The 17,919-nt window shown below is 39.0% G+C and overlaps 1 protein-coding gene across 1 annotated transcript in view; it reads left to right on the forward strand.

Annotated features, from left to right (window-relative positions):
• The window catches only part of epha4b (eph receptor A4b), a 444,124-nt gene that overhangs the window by 281,382 nt on the left and 144,823 nt on the right, over positions 1-17,919 (forward strand). The window contains exon 10 of the mRNA XM_061978729.2: positions 6,153-6,261. Coding sequence (XP_061834713.1) covers positions 6,153-6,261 — 109 coding nt within the window. The remainder of the gene's footprint in view (positions 1-6,152; positions 6,262-17,919) is intronic.

The raw sequence follows: 17,919 nt of genomic DNA on the forward strand, positions 1-17,919 counted from the left end.
GGGCCCGTTTTTGGAATTGGAATTGTATTATTATTGTATTATTGTGTATTATTTTGTTGGATTGATTAATTAAAAAATAAAAATAAAATGTAATTAGCATGACGCAGGACAATATTGGTGTCCCTAATTATGTTGGCGGTAAATGGTAAACGGGTTGTACTTGTATAGCGCTTTTCTACCTTCAAGGTACTCAAAGTGCGTTGACACTATTTCCACATTTACCCATTCACACACTGATGGCCATGCAAGGCCCTAACCGACGACCCATCAGGAGCAGGGCCGGCCCGTGGCATAGGCCGTCTAGGCAAATGCTAAGGGCGCCGTCCATCAGGGGGCGCCACGCCAGTGCCACAAATGTTGGAGAAAAAAAAAAGAAAAAAAAAAAAGTTGGTACTATTATTTCTAAATACAAAAAAATAATCCCACGTTAATTAAAATGCAAAGTAAAGCCTATTTAATAGAAATATTATTTGTTACAACATTACGCCCCTCCCCCCCGCACGGTGCGCCCCCTCCCTTCCCGTATCATGACTCTTTTTGGACGTCACCACATCAAAAAATCAACACAAGATGTCGAAACGGCCAAAACTGTCAGGTGCCCAGGGAAGAAAAAAGAGAAAAGAAGAGGAGGAGAAACGAGAAAAGACAAGAGGTAGCAGGTAGGTAACGTTAGCCTACATGAAATTATTTGTCTGTTACAGAATGTGATAGTAACCTGGCTTTTTAGCATTAAGCTAAGTTACATGATTCGGCAATTGCTAATCAATAAATAGCTAGTTCTGTTTTAACGTCGGGTTAATATTGTGGAGGGGGCTAAATTGGTATGGAAAATAATAATGTAACGTTAGGTAATTACAGTACTCCCACCTTACATTCCTCAGGGACATTTGTATTAGAACTTTTAAGCAGGTGTTTTTTGTTTACATTGTTATTGCCTTCTGGTTAGCTAATGTTTGCCCTGCAGGTAATAGTCACTTTTCCACCCCTTTATATATTAGGTATAGTGTGTGAATGTGAGTGTGAATGTTGTCTGTTTATCTGTGTTGGCCCTGCGATGAGGTGGCGACTTGTCCAGGGTGTACCCCGCTTTCCGCCCGATTGTAGCTGAGATAGGCTCCAGCGCCCCCCGCGACCCCAAAAGGGAATAAGCGGTAGAAAATGGATGGATGGATAGTTGTAAGTAAATAAAAAAGGCCAAAGACAAAGCTATTCGGTTTCTTGTGAGTATATACACTTCACTGCCGATGTGGGGGGGCGCCACCTAAAATCTTGCCTAGGGCGCCAGATTGGTTAGGGCCGGGCCTGATCAGGAGCAAGGGTGAAGTGTCTCGCTCAAGGACACGGCGGCCGTGACGAGGTTGGTGGAAGGTTGGGAATCGAACCAGGAACCCTCAGGTTGCTGGCACGGCCACTCTTCCAACCGTGCGCCACGCCCGTCCCCAATTTATTGTGCCAAGACGGATCATCCGTCCGATTTGTGTGCGTCAAAATATTTGGATTGTCAGAAATGTAACATGTTAGACGTATTGTCTATTCAGCAATATCATTTTATAATTGTATAAGCTGCTGTTTAAAACAAATTCAATTATTGTGTTTTGGTGTCTGCCTGCGTTTTTTTTTTAATGGCGTTCATTCAGGATATACCATACATATGGGGCAGCATAGCTCGGCAACTTGAGGGTTCCAGGTTCGATCCCAGCTTCTGCCATCCTAGTCACTGCCGTTGTGTCCTTGGGCAAGACACTTTACCCACCTGCTCCCAGTGACACCCACACTGCTTTAAATGGAACTTAAATATTGGGGTTCCCTATGTAAAGCGCTTTGAGTCACTAGAGAAAAGCGCTATATAAATATAATTCACTTCACTTCACACTTTAATGTATCGGTCCATATATAAGCCGCACCAGACTATAAGTCGCAGGTAAATACGTTGTGAAATGAGTTGTTTACACAGAAATATTTTGTAAATGTGTATTTAGTGTGTTCTGGGTCCAAGGACTGATCCTTGTGGTGCTCCACAAGTGATGAAACAGTTATTGAAAAATGTTATTAGCATACCATAGCATTTTTAAAAATGTTTTTATTTTATTTTTTTTAAAAATGGCTGTGATGATAATGTCAATGTTGGAATTCTTATGAATATTGATACTGTTTTGTGTCATTCGCCTCTCAATTCGCTCTGTTGATTGCTGTCTTGGGTGTTGCTGGGCTGGTTTTGGAATTGGAATGGTATTATTATTATTGTACAAACCCCGTTTCCATAGGAGTTGGGGAAATGGCATGTTCACCACTGTGTTACATGGCCTTTCCTTTTAACAACACTCGGTAAAGGTTTGGGAACTGAGGAGACACATTTTTGAAGCTTCTCAGGTGGAATTCTTTCCCATTCTTGCTTGATGTACAGCTTAAGTTGTTCAACAGTCCGGGGGTCTCCCTTCTGCTATTTTAGGCTTCACACATTTTCAATGGGAGACAGGTCTGGACTACAGGCAGGCCAGTCTAGTACCCGCACTCTTTTACTATGAAGCCACGTTGATGTAACACGTGTCTTGGCATTGTCTTGCTAAAATAAGCAGGGGCGTCCATGGTAACGTTGCTTGGATGGCAACATATGTTGCTGTATGTACCTTTCAGCATTAATGGTGCCTTCACAGATGTGTAAGTTACCCATGTCTTGGGCACTAATACACCCCCATACCATCACACATGCTGCCTTTTACACTTTGCGCCTATAACAATCCGGATGGTTCTTTTCCTCTTTGATCCGGAGGACACGACGTCCACAGTTTCCAAAAACAATTTGAAATGTGGACTCGTCAGACCACAGAACACTTTTCCACTTTGTATCAGTCCATCTTAGATGAGCTCAGGCCCAGCGAAGCCGACGGCGTTTCTGGGTGTTGTTGATAAACGGTTTTCGCCTTGCATAGGAGAGTTTTAACTTGCACTTACAGATGTAGCGACCAACTGTAGTTACTGACAGTGGTGTTTATGAAGTGTTCCTGAGCCCGTGTGGTGATATCCTTTACACACTGGTGTCGCTTGTTGATGCAGTACAGCCTGAGGGATGGAAGGTCACGGGCTTAGCTGCTTACGTGCAGTGATTTCTCCAGATTCTCTGAACCCTTTGATGATATTACGGAGCGTAGATGGTGAAATCCCTAAATTCCTTGCAATAGCTGCTTGAGAAAGGTTTTTCTTAAACTGTTCAACAATTTGCTCAGGCATTTGTTGACAAAGTGGTGACCCTTGCCCCGTCCTTGTTTGTGAATGACTGAGCATTTCATGGAATCTACTTTTATACCCAATCATGGCACCCACCTGTTCCCAATTAGCCTGCACACCTGTGGGATGTTCCAAATAAGTCTTTGATGAGCATTCCTCAACTTTATCAGTATTTATTGCCACCTTTCCCAACTTCTTTGTCACGTGTTGCTGGCATCAAATTCTAAAGTTAATGATTATTTGCAAAAAAAAAAAAAATGTTTATGAGTTTGAACATCAAATATGTTGTCTTTGTAGCATATTCAACTGAATATGGCTTGAAAAGGATTATTCCGTTTATATTTACATCTAACACAATTTCCCAACTCATATGGAAACGGGGTTTGTATTATTGTGTATTATTTTGTTGGACTGATTAATAAAAAAATTAAAAAAAGACATTTATTAGCATGACGCATGTTGGCGGTGATGCGAGTGACACTTCAAATCTGAAGTGTCACTCGTATGCCCCCCCCTCTACCTCAAAGAACTGCTCACCCCCAAATCCTCCCCACGACACCTGCGCTCTGGACAGGCTCACCTCCTCCAACCTCCGAGGACAAAGCTACGAACAATGGGAGACCGGGCTTTCAGTCTGTGGAATGCTCTCCCTGACCACCTGAGGGCACCACAGACTGTGGATGCTTTTAAAAAAGGCTTAAAAACTCTTCTTTTTAAAAAAAAAACTTTTTTTTTTTAGATATACAGGTAAAAGCCAGTAAATTAGAATATTTAGAAAAACTTGATTTATTTCAGTAATTGCATTCAAAAGGTGTAACTTGTACATTATATTTATTCATTGCACACAGACTGATGCATTCAAATGTTTATTTCATTTAATTTTGATGATTTGAAGTGGCAACAAATGAAAATCCAAAATTCCGTGTGTCACAAAATTAGAATATTACTTAAGGCTAATACAAAAAAGGGATTTTTAGAAATGTTGGCCAACTGAAAAGTATGAAAATGAAAAATATGAGCATGTACAATACTCAATACTTGGTTGGAGCTCCTTTTGCCTCAATTACTGCGTTAATGCGGCGTGGCATGGAGTCGATGAGTTTCTGGCACTGCTCAGGTGTTATGAGAGCCCAGGTTGCTCTGATAGTGGCCTTCAACTCTTCTGCGTTTTTGGGTCTGGCATTCTGCATCTTCCTTTTCACAATACCCCACAGATTTTCTATGGGGCTAAGGTCAGGGGAGTTGGCGGGCCAATTTAGAACAGAAATACCATGGTCCGTAAACCAGGCACGGGTAGATTTTGCGCTGTGTGCAGGCGCCAAGTCCTGTTGGAACTTGAAATCTCCATCTCCATAGAGCAGGTCAGCAGCAGGAAGCATGAAGTGCTCTAAAACTTGCTGGTAGACGGCTGCGTTGACCCTGGATCTCAGGAAACAGAGTGGACCGACACCAGCAGATGACATGGCACCCCAAACCATCACTGATGGTGGAAACTTTACACTAGACTTCAGGCAACGTGGATCCTGTGCCTCTCCTGTCTTCCTCCAGACTCTGGGACCTCGATTTCCAAAGGAAATGCAAAATTTGCATGGTTGGGTGATGGTTTGGGGTGCCATGTCATCTGCTGGTGTCGGTCCACTCTGTTTCCTGAGATCCAGGGTCAACGCAGCCGTCTACCAGCAAGTTTTAGAGCACTTCATGCTTCCTGCTGCTGACCTGCTCTATGGAGATGGAGATTTCAAGTTCCAACAGGACTTGGCGCCTGCACACAGCGCAAAATCTACCCGTGCCTGGTTTACGGACCATGGTATTTCTGTTCTAAATTGGCCCGCCAACTCCCCTGACCTTAGCCCCATAGAAAATCTGTGGGGTATTGTGAAAAGGAAGATGCAGAATGCCAGACCCAAAAACACAGAAGAGTTGAAGGCCACTATCAGAGCAACCTGGGCTCTCATAACACCTGAGCAGTGCCAGAAACTCATCGACTCCATGCCACGCCGCATTAACGCAGTAATTGAGGCAAAAGGAGCTCCAACCAAGTATTGAGTATTGTACATGCTCATATTTTTCATTTTCATACTTTTCAGTTGGCCAACATTTCTAAAAATCCCTTTTTTGTATTAGCCTTAAGTAATATTCTAATTTTGTGACACACGGAATTTTGGATTTTCATTTGTTGCCACTTCAAATCATCAAAATTAAATGAAATAAACATTTGAATGCATCAGTCTGTGTGCAATGAATAAATATAATGTACAAGTTACACCTTTTGAATGCAATTACTGAAATAAATCAAGTTTTTCTAAATATTCTAATTTACTGGCTTTTACCTGTATGCATACTAGTTCTAACTATTAGGCTGTTCTAGTTTTATTTATTTATTTTTTTAATTAGCATTTTATTATTTTTGTGGCACTTTGAGGTTGTTTGCTCAATGAAAAGTGTTTTTTTACAAAGAAAATCTATTATTGTTATTATTGATTGATTATTTAAGAATGCATGCCAAAGGACCAACGCCTCACTGGGCTATCTTGAAGGAATTTACTAGGCTTCCAAACACACACACACACACACACACACACACACACACACACACACACACACACACACACACACACACACACACACACAGACACACACACACACACACAGCTCAGCTAAGCCAGATAAATGGGGCATTTGTTTTGATTAATAGCTCGATTGGTGCGGTGTAAAAAATCGATGCGAGCGTCCAGAAAGTCGTAGCCAGTCGGCGTGTGCGCAGCGCTAACATATCCATTTGGACGGCGGCGGCCCGGGTGGGAAAAGCTCTCACGTCCTCACAAAGTGCTTCTCATCAGGAGCCTCGCTGGCCATTCCAGAGAAGCTGCCTGGCTCACTTTCTCCCGCCTTCTCTTATTAAATCCTCCGTGTGGTCTCCTCCGCAGACGTCTTTGCCGTCGGAGACCCCAACCAGTCCACCATCGTGGCCGTGTCCATCGCGGGGAGCATCGTGCTGCTCATCTTCCTGGTGGCGTGCTTCGTGGTCAGCGGAAGGTAAGGTCAACCATACCCGTGCCCTCTAATTGTGAGCAACATCACACCTGGCAACACCACCAATTTAAATATTTCCTCAAATGACAGGACTCATTGTTTTCTAATATTAGTGATTTGGCACACTTGTAATGAATATAACAACATAAATCTTGTTTTTTATAAGCTATGTATTAGTATTGTATAGTATGTCATTGAGTTCCCCTTAAACCTTCACATGTTGCACAATGAGATGTTGAGGAGTCATAGTGTAACTTTGTCTGGGTGGGGGGGGTCCCGCTTTGGACATAATTTGTACCCCTTTCATGTAGTTCTTCTTAAACCTTCACATGTTGCACAATGAGATGTACGCATAAGATAAAGTGTACATTCCTGTAACTAGTAAGAGCATTTCACGATTAAAAATCCATCAATTAACATTAATAACAATGTCCAGTGTTATTATGTATTTTGCTATGTACTGCTTTTATATTTCTTGTATTATATATTATTACTTTGAACTGTTTTATATTTTATTATTTTTTACCTGTAAAGCATCTTTGAGTACACTGAAAAGCGCTATACCAAATAAAACATATTATTATTATTAATAAATGACAGTAGAATAAGCACACATATGATTGAGGAGTCATAGTGTAACTTTGTCTGGGTGGGGGGGTCCCGCTTTGGACATATTTTGTACCCCTTTCATGTAGTTCTTCTTAAACCTTCACATGTTGCACAATGAGATGTAAGCATAAGATAAAGTGTACATTCCTGTAACGTTCTCTAGTAAGAGCATTTCACGATTAATATCCATAAAATAACATTAATAACAATGTCCAGTGTTATTATGTATTTTGCTATGTACTGCTTTTGTATTTCTTGTATTATATATTATTACTTTGAACTGTTTTCTATTTTATTTTTTTTTACCTGTAAAGCGTCTTTGAGTACACTGAAAAGCGCTATACCAAATAAAACATATTATTATTATTAATAAATGACAGTAGAATAAGCACACATATGATTGAGGAGTCATAGTGTAACTTTGTGTGGTTTTTGAGCGGGTGCTGTTGACACGACAGAAGACAGAGTTGGTTTTGGTCTTGTTTGTACGGCAGGAAATGAGTAGTTTTAAGATAGAAGTTTTTAGTCATGTTTTTGGTGTGGTTATGGCCGAATATAAACAGTTTTGCTCAATATAACTCCTGTCCTGGAAGCGTCCGAACATGGTCTAAGCTGTTAGGGCCGTTTGTTGTCACTGTCACTCACAGAGTTGCATTGCAAAATCATACAGAATAAATTATGTGTATATTTTTAGTGCGCATTAGAGGGTATGTCTGGGTGGGGGGGGGGGCCCGCTTTGGAAATAATTTGTACCCCTTTTAGAGATCACATTTAGTTACCCTTAAACCTTCACATGTTGCACAATGAGATGTTGAGGAGTCATAGTGTAACTTTGTCTGGGTGGGGGGGTCCCGCTTTGGACATAATTTGTACCCCTTTCATGTAGTTCTTCTTAAACCTTCACATGTTGCACAATGAGATGTAAGCATAAGATAAAGTGTGCATTCCTGTAACGTTCTCTAGTAAGAGCATTTCACGATTAATATCCATAAAATAACATTAATCACAATGTCCAGTGTTATTATGTATTTTGCTATGTACTGCTTTTATATTTCTTGTATTATATATTATTACTTTGAACTGTTTTATATATATTTTTTTTTTACCTGTAAAGCGTCTTTGAGTACACTGAAAAGCGCTATACCAAATAAAACATATTATTATTATTAATAAATGACAGTAGAATAAGCACACATATGATTGAGGAGTCATAGTGTAACTTTGTCTGGGTGGGGGGGTCCCGCTTTGGACATATTTTGTACCCCTTTCTTGTAGTTCTTCTTAAACCTTCACATGTTGCACAATGAGATGTAAGCATAAGATAAAGTGTACATTCCTGTAACGTTCTCTAGTAAGAGCATTTCACGATTAATATCCATAAATTAACATTAATAACAATGTCCAGTGTTATTATGTATTTTGCTATGTACTGCTTTTATATTTCTTGTATTATATATTATTACTTTGAACTGTTTTCTATTTTATTTTATTTTTTACCTGTAAAGCGTCTTTGAGTACACTGAAAAGCGCTATACCAAATAAAACATATTATTATTATTATTATTATTATTAATAAATGACAGTAGAATAAGCACACATATGATTGAGGAGTCATAGTGTAACTTTGTGTGGTTTTTGAGCGGGTGCTGTTGACACGACAGAAGACAGAATTGGTTTTGGTCTGTTTGTACGGCAGGAAATTATTAGTTTTCCGAGATAGAAGTTTTTACTCATGTTTCTGGTGTGGTTATGGCCGAATATAAACAGTTTTGCTCAATATAACTCCTGTCCTGGAAGCGTCCGAACATGGTCTTAGCTGTTAGGGCCGCTTGTTGTCACTGTCACTCACAGAGTTGCATTGCAAAATTATGCAGAATAAATGATGTGTTTATCTTTTTTAGTGCGCATTAGAGGGTATGTCTGGGTGGGGGGGTCCCACTTTGGAAATAATTTGTACCCCTTTTAGAGATCACATTTATTTACCCGTAAACCTTCACATGTTGCACAATGAGATGTAAACATGGGATTCAGTCTTCATTCCTGTAACTTTCTCTAGTATGAGCAATTCACAATTAATATCCATAAATTAACATTAATGATAAATGACAGTAGAATAAGCACACATATGATTGAGGAGTCATAGTGTAACTTTGTGTGGTTTTTGAGCGGGTGCTGTTGACATGACAGAAGACAGAGTTGGTTTTGGTCTGGTTTGTACGGCAGGAAATGATTAGTTTTCCGAGATAGAAGTTTTTAGTCATGTTTTTGGTGTGGTTATGGCCGAATATAAACAGTTTTGCTCAATAAAGTCATCGATATAACTCCTGTCCTGGAAGCGTCCGAACATGGTCTAAGCTGTTAGGGCCGCTTGTTGTCACTGTCACTCACAGAGTTGCATTGCAAAATCATGCAGAATAAATGATGTGTTTATCTTTTTTAGTGCGCATTAGAGGGTATGTCTGGGTGGGGGGAGGCCCGCTTTGGAAATAATTTGTACCCCTTTTAGAGATCACATTTAGTTACCCTTAAACCTTCACATGTTGCACAATGAGATGTACGCATAAGATAAAGTGTACATTCCTGTAACTTTCTCTAGTAAGAGCATTTCACGATTAATATCCATAAATTAACATTAATAACAATGTCCAGTGTTATTATGTATTTTGCTATGTACTGCTTTTATATTTCTTGTATTATATATTATTACTTTGAACTGTTTTATATTTTATTTATTTTTTTACCTGTAAAGCGTCTTTGAGTACACTGAAAAGCGCTATACCAAATAAAACATATTATTATTATTAATAAATGACAGTAGAATAAGCACACTTATGATTGAGGAGTCATAGTGTAACTTTGTGTGGTGTTTGAGTGGGTGCTGTTGACATGACAGAAGACAGAATTGGTTTTGGTCTGGTTTGTACGGCAGGAAATGAGTAGTTTTCCGAGATAGAAGTTTTTAGTCATGTTTTTGGTGTGGTTATGGCCGAATATAAACAGTTTTGCTCAATATAACTCCTGTCCTGGAAGCGTCCGAACATGGTCTAAGCTGTTAGGGCCGCTTGTTGTCACTGTCACTCACAGAGTTGCATTGCAAAATCATACAGAATAAATTAGGTGTATGTTTTTAGTGCGCATTAGAGGGTATGTCTGGGTGGGGGGGTCCCACTTTGGAAATAATTTGTACCCCTTTTAGAGATCACATTTAGTTACCCTTAAACCTTCACATGTTGCACAATGAGATGTTGAGGAGTCATAGTGTAACTTTGTCTGGGTGGGGGGGTCCCGCTTTGGACATAATTTGTACCCCTTTCATGTAGTTCTTCTTAAACCTTCACATGTTGCACAATGAGATGTAAGCATGAGATAAAGTGTACATTCCTGTAACGTTCTCTAGTAAGAGCATTTCACGATTAATATCCATAAATTAACATTAATAACAATGTCCAGTGTTATTATGTATTTTGCTATGTACTGCTTTTATATTTCTTGTATTATATATTATTACTTTGAACTGTTTTATATTTTATTTTTTTTTACCTGTAAAGCGTCTTTGAGTACACTGAAAAGCGCTATACCAAATAAAACATATTATTATTATTAATAAATGACAGTAGAATAAGCACACATATGATTGAGGAGTCATAGTGTAACTTTGTCTGGGTGGGGGGTCCAGCTCTGGACATATTTTGTACCCCTTTCATGTAGTTCTTCTTAAACCTTCACATGTTGCACAATGAGATGTAAGCATAAGATAAAGTGTACATTCCTGTAATGTTCTCTAGTAAGAGCATTTCACGATTAATATCCATAAATTAATATTAAAAACAATGTCCAGTGTTATTTTGTATTTTACTATATACTGCTTTTATATTTCTTGTATTATTTATTTTTACTTTGAACTGTTTTATATTTTCTTTTTTTTTACCTGTAAAGTATCTTTGAGTACACTGAAAAGCGCTATACCAAATAAAACACATTATTATTATTAATAAATGACAGTAGAATAAGCACACATATGATTGAGGAGTCATAGTGTAACTTTGTCTGGGAGGAGGGGTCCCGCTTTGGACATATTTTGTACCCCTTTCATGTAGTTCTTCTTAAACCTTCACATGTTGCACAATGAGATGTAAGCATAAGATAAAGTGTACATTCCTCTAACGTTCTCTAGTAAGAGCATTTCACGATTAATATCCATAAAATAACATTAATCACAATGTCCAGTGTTATTATGTATTTTTCTATGTACTGCTTTTATATTTCTTGTATTATATATTATTACTTTGAACTGTTTTATATTGTATTTATTTTTTTACCTGTAAGGCGTCTTTGAGTACATTGAAAAGCGCTATACTAAATAAAACATATTATTATTATTATTATTATTATTAATAAATGACAGTAGAATAAGCACACATATGATTGGGGAGTCATAGTGTAACTTTGTGTGGTGTTTGAGCGGGTGCTGTTGACACGACAGAAGACAGAGTTGGTTTTGGTCTGGTTTGTACGGCAGGAAATGATTAGTTTTCCGAGATAGAAGTTTTTAGTCATGTTTTTGGTGTGGTTATGGCCGAATATAAACAGTTTTGCTCAATATAACTCCTGTCCTGGAAGCGTCCGAACATGGTCTAAGCTGTTAGGGCCGCTTGTTGTCACTGTCACTCACAGAGTTGCATTGCAAAATCATGCAGAATAAATGATGTGTTTATCTTTTTTAGTGCGCATTAGAGGGTATGTCTGGGTGGGGGGAGGCCCGCTTTGGAAATAATTTGTACCCCTTTTAGAGATCACATTTAGGTCCCGTTAACCCTTCACATGTTGCACAATGAGATGTAAACATGGGATAAAGTCTTCATTCCTGTAACTTTCTCTAGTAAGAGCATTACACGATTAATATCCATAAATTAAGATTAATAATAAATGACAGTAGAATAAGCACAGATATGATTGAGGAGTCATAGTGTAACTTTGTGTGGTTTTTTAGCGGGTGCTGTTGACATGACAGAAGACAGAGTTGGTTTTGGTCTGGTTTGTACAGCAGAAAATGATTAGTTTTCCGAGATAGAAGTTTTTACTCATGTTTCTGGTGTGGTTATGGCCGAATATAAACAGTTTTGCTCAATATAACTCCTGTCCTGGAAGCGTCCGAACATGGTCTAAGCTGTTAGGGCCGCTTGTTGTCACTGTCACTCACAGAGTTGCATTGAAAAATCATACAGAATAAATTAGGTGTATTTTTTTTAGTGCGCATTAGAGGGTATGTCTGGGTGGGGGGGTCCCACTTTGGAAATAATTCGTACCCCTTTTAGAGATCACATTTAGTTACCCTTAAACCTTCACATGTTGCACAATGAGATGTAGACATGGGATAAAGTCTTTATTCCTGTAACTTTCTCTAGTATGAGCAATTCACAATTAATATCCATAAATTAACATTAATGATAAATGACAGTAGAATAAGCACACATATGATTGAGGAGTCATAGTGTAACTTTGTGTGGTGTTTGAGCGGGTGCTGTTGACATGACAGAAGACAGAATTGGTTTTGGTCTGGTTTGTACGGCAGGAAATGATTAGTTTTCCGAGATATACATTTTTAGTCATGTTTTTGGTGTAGTTATGGCCGAATATAAACAGTTTTGCTCAATAAAATGATCGATATAATTCCTGTCCTGGAAGCGTCCGAACATGGTCTAAGCTGTTAGGGCCGCTTGTTGTCACTGTCACTCACAGAGTTGCATTGCAAAATCATACAGAATAAATTACGTGTATTTTTTTAGTGCGCATTAGAGGGTATGTCTGGGTGGGGGGGCCCGCTTTGGAAATAATGTGTACCCATTTCAGAGATCACATTTAGTTCCCCTTAAACCTTCACATGCTGCACAATGAGATGTAAGCATTGGATAAAGTCTTCATTCCTGTAACTTTCTGTATTAAGAGCATTACACGATTAATATCCATAAATTAACATTAATGATAAATGACAGTAGAATAAGCACACATATGATTGAGGAGTCATAGTGTAACTTTGTGGGGCGTTTGAGTTGTCCGACTTTTTGTGTGGCCATAAACGCACCAGTGGCTGAGTGCGTGTGAGAGAGCAAGCGGGTGCTGTTGACATGATAAAAGACAGAGTTGGTTTTGGCATTTAGTTCCCATTAAACCTTCACATGTTGCACAATGAGATGTTGAGGAGTCATAGTGTAACTTTGTGGGGCGTTTGAGTTGTCCGACATTTTGTGTGGCCGTAAACGCACCAGTGGCTACGTGCTATGAGTGTGTGTGTTGGTGCAGGTGAGAGAGGGCGAGCGGGTGCTGTTGACACGACAGAAGACAGAGTTGGTAAGAGTCCAGTCCATAGTGGATCCAACATAATAGTGAGAGTCTAGTCCATAGTGGATCTAACATAATAGTGTGAGAGTCCAGTCCATAGTGGATCTAACATAATAGTGAGAGTCCAATCCATAGTGGATCTAACATAATAGTGTGAGAGTCCAGTCCATAGTGGATCTAACATAATAGTGTGAGAGTCCAGTCCATAGTGGATCTAACATAATAGTGTGAGAGTCTAGTCCATAGTGGATCTAACATAATAGTGAGAGTCCAGTCCATAGTGGATCTAACATAATAGTGTGAGAGTCTAGTCCATAGTGGATCTAACATAATAGTGTGAGAGTCCAGTCCATAGTGGATCTAACATAATAGTGAGAGTCCAGTCCATAGTGGATCTAACATAATAGTGAGAGTCCAGTCCATAGTGGATCTAACATACTAGTGAGAGTCCAGTCCATAGTGGATCTAACATAATAGTGTGAGAGTCCAGTCCATAGTGGATCTAAAATAATAGTGAGAGTCCAGTCCATAGTGGATCTAACATAATAGTGAGAGTCCAGTCCATAGTGGATCTAACATAATAGCGTGAGAGTCCAGTCCATAGTGGATCTAACATAATAGTGAGAGTCCAGTCCATAGTGGATCTAACATAATAGTGTGAGAGTCCAGTCCATAGTGGATCTAGCATAATAGTGTGAGAGTCCAGTCCATAGTGGATCTAACATAATAATGTGAGAGTCCAGTCCATAGTGGATCTAACATAATAGTGAGATTCCAGTCCATAGTGGATCTAACATAATAGTGAGAGTCCAGTCCATAGTGGATCCAACATAATAGTAAGAGTCCAGTCCATAGTGGATCTAACATAATAGTGAGAGTCCAGTCCATAGTGGATCTAACATAATAGTGTGAGAGTCCAGTCCATAGTGGATCTAACATAATAGTAAGAGTCCAGTCCATAGTGGGGCCAGCAGGACACCATCCCGAGCGGAGACGGGTCAGCAGCGCAGAGATGTTCCCAGCCGATGCACAGGCGAGCGGTCCACCCCGGGTCCCGACTCTGGACAGCCAGCACTTCATCCATGGCCACCGGACCTGTGCCCCCCCCCCTCCACAAGGAAAAGGGGAGCAGAGGAGAAAAGAAAAGAAACGGCAGATCAACTGGTCTAAAAGGGGGGTCTATTTAAAGGCTAGAGTATACAAATGAGTTTTAAGATGATTTTAAACCTTCACATGTTGCACAATGAGATGTAGACATGGGATAAAGTCTTCATTCCTGTAACTTTCTCTAGTAAGAGCATTTCTTGATTAATATCCATAAATTAACATTAATAATAAATGACAGTAGAATAAGCACACATATGATTGAGGAGTCATAGTGTAACTTTGTGCGGTGTTTGAGTTGTCCGACTTTTTGTGTGGCCATAAACGCACCAGTGGCTAAGTGCTATGAGGACGTGTGTTGGTGCAGGTGAGAGAGGGCGAGTGGGTGCTGTTGACATGACAGAAGACAGAGTTGGTTTTGGTCTGTTTTGTACGGCAGGAAATGAGTAGTTTTCCAAAATAGAAGTTTTTAGTCATGTTTTTTTTTTTTTTAACAACATTAATATATGTGTATGTAAGTGTCGGCCTTAACAAGCGAGGACTGAAAAAGCAATGATGTCATGGTTAAGAAGGTGTGGTTGATGGTCTGCTTGGTCTCTCATGATGAGGTTGAACTTCACCCCGCCTCCCTTTTTTTGGGGGGGTTATATTTAGATCTCATGCTGAGGGATTTCTTGTGCGTGAGCCCAAGCGGGGCCTCTAAGTTTGACATTTGAGTCCAACTCCAGGCGAGTGTTTCTGTCAGGAACACAAGAGTCGCCTTTGGAGGTGAACTGGCCTCAAGAGCAGGCCCGGCCCTAACCAATCTGGCGCCCTAGGCAAGATTTTAGGTGGCGCCCCCCCACATCGGCAGTGAAGTGTATATACTCACAAGAAACCGAATAGCTTTGTCTTTGACCTTTTTTTTTTACTTAAAGAAAGCAAATTAACAATCAGAATAGTTAACAAGATGAAAAAAAATATGAATAAATAAATGAATGCAAAAAATAAAAAATTAATATATGAAATACAATATTTTTTACATACATATTGCTTAATTTACATTAATGATGTGCACTTTAACAACTAGGCTTACAACTATACCTAATATATAAAGGGGTGGAAAAGTGACTATTACCTGCAGGGCAAACATTAGCTAACCAGAAGGCAATAACAATGTAAACAAAAAACACCTGCTTAAAAGATCTAATACAAATGTCCCTGAGGAATGTAAGGTGGGAGTACTGTAATTACCTAACGTTACATTATTATTTTCCATACCAATTTAGCCCCCTCCACAATATTAACCCGACGTTAAAACAGAACTAGCTATTTATTGATTAGCAATTGCAGAATCATGTAACATTAGCTTAATGCTAAAAAGCCAGGTTACTATCACATTCTGTAACAGACAAATAATTTCATGTAGGCTAACGTTACCTACCTGCTACCTCTGTCTTTTCTCGTTTCTCCTCCTCTTCTTTTCTCTTTTTTCTTCCCTGGGCACCTGACAGTTTTGGCCGTTTTGACATCTTGTGTTGATTTTTTGATGTGGTGATGTCCAAAAAGAGTCATGATACGGAAAGGGAGAGGGCGCACCGTGCGGGGGGGAGGGGCGTAATGTTGTAACAAATAATATTTCTATTAAATAGGCTTTACTTTGCATTTTAATTAACGTGGGATTATTTTTTGTATTTAGAAATAATAGTACCAACTTTTTTTTTTTTTTTCTCCAACATTTGTGGCACTGGCGTGGCGCCCCCTGATGGACGGCGCCCTTAGCATTTGCCTATACGGCCTATGCTCAAGAGGGAGGAGGAGGTGAAAACTACTGGATTAGATCCTTTTTACAGGAGGAGAAAATGAAGGAGATGAATCTGTGTATCATTGGTTAGTTTGTTTTGCAAAATGAAAGCAAAACTAAAGAAAAATAAATGATTTTGAGAAAGGAATGATAATATTGAGAGGAAAAGGGAAGGAGGAGATTGGGAGAGATGAGAAGAGAAGGTAGAAGCATACTTGCCAACCCTCCCGAATTTTCCGGGAGACTCCCGAAATTCAGCGCCCCTCCCGAAAACCTCCCGGGACAAATATTCTCCCGAAAATCTCCCGATTTTCAGCCGGAGCTGGAGGCCACGCCCCCTCCAGCTCCATGCGGACCTGAGTGAGGACAGCCTTTTCTTTATGACAACAGGGTGACAAGAACTAAATCATCCAGACTAGAGATAAATTGTATTATTATGTTTATTTTACCTAAAAATAAATATATTTTTTAATTTAAAAAAAAAAAAAAAACTAAATAAATGTTTACTATATTTTGCTAAAAACATCAAAATTAATTGTATTTTTATTTGTATTTTTTTCTGAATCCTTATTACATCCAGCCATAGAATTATACATTAAAATAAACATATTTGAAATAACTAATTTTAAATTATCATAATAATTCATTTAAAATGACCATATTTAATTATTAAAATAATTGCTTGTTTATCAACAACTTTAGCATTTTATTCAATACATTTTGAAGCTCTCAGTGTCATGTCTGTGTGATCATGTTTTTGTTTTGGTCATGTTCGTTTTGGGTTTCGGACTTTTTGTGCACTTTTGTTTTGTCACCATAGCAACCATTAGTTTTCACCTGTCACGTCACGCACCTGTTTCACGTTTTGAGTCACGCACCTGCTTTCACTAATCATGTCCATAGTATTTAAGTTCATTCTTTTCAGTTTGTCGTTCTGACGACCTCTCCACATTTATGCTTCTGTACACTCTTCATCCTCTAAGATCCTGCTTCATGTCCCTTGTCAAAGTAAGTTTTTGTTCCATGTTTATAGTCTTTTTTGTTTTTCATAGTTTGTTCTCCGCCACTGTGCGTGCTTTTCATTTGTACTTTTTTGCTATAGTCTTTTGGTTTCATAGTTTATTAGTTTATTCTCCGCCTCTGTGCGCGCTTTTTGTTTGATCCTTTTTTTTTTTGTATTTATAGTCTTTAAATAAAAAATTTACTTACATTCCCGTCTCGCCCGAGCCAACTTTCCGTTGCATCCCGGAAAAGCAAACACCCAAGACCAAGTCATGACACTCAGAAGCCAAGTTATGTTATATTCCTTAATATTTATTGGTGCAAGTTTGAAGTATCAATTATCTAAACACAGTTTTGTTTGCATATTTTCAAGATATATATATATATATATATATATATATATATATATATATATATATATATATATATATATATATATATATATGTCTTAATAAGGTTATCCAAAAAATAGTGCTCGATACCGTAGTAGAGCGCAATATATGTATATGTGGGAAAAAAATCACAAGACTATTTCATCTCTACAGGCCTGTTTCATGAGGGGGGGTACCCTCAATCATCAGGAGATTTTAATGGGAGCATTCGCATACCATGGTTTGTATAGGGCACAGAGTGGGTGGGTACAGGCTGGCGTAGGGGCGTGGTGATTGGCTCATGTGTTACCTAGGAGGTGTTTCCGTCTGTGGCGGCATGCTGTTACAATTTCGCTGCGCTTGTTGAGGGATGACAGGTCTGGACGGTAAATAATAAACAGTTTCTCTTTCAAGCATAGGTTGCATCTTTTATTACCACTATTGTAAGGTGTG

Source organism: Nerophis lumbriciformis, linkage group LG19 (genome assembly GCF_033978685.3).
Source record: "Nerophis lumbriciformis linkage group LG19, RoL_Nlum_v2.1, whole genome shotgun sequence".
Taxonomy (NCBI): domain Eukaryota; kingdom Metazoa; phylum Chordata; class Actinopteri; order Syngnathiformes; family Syngnathidae; genus Nerophis; species Nerophis lumbriciformis.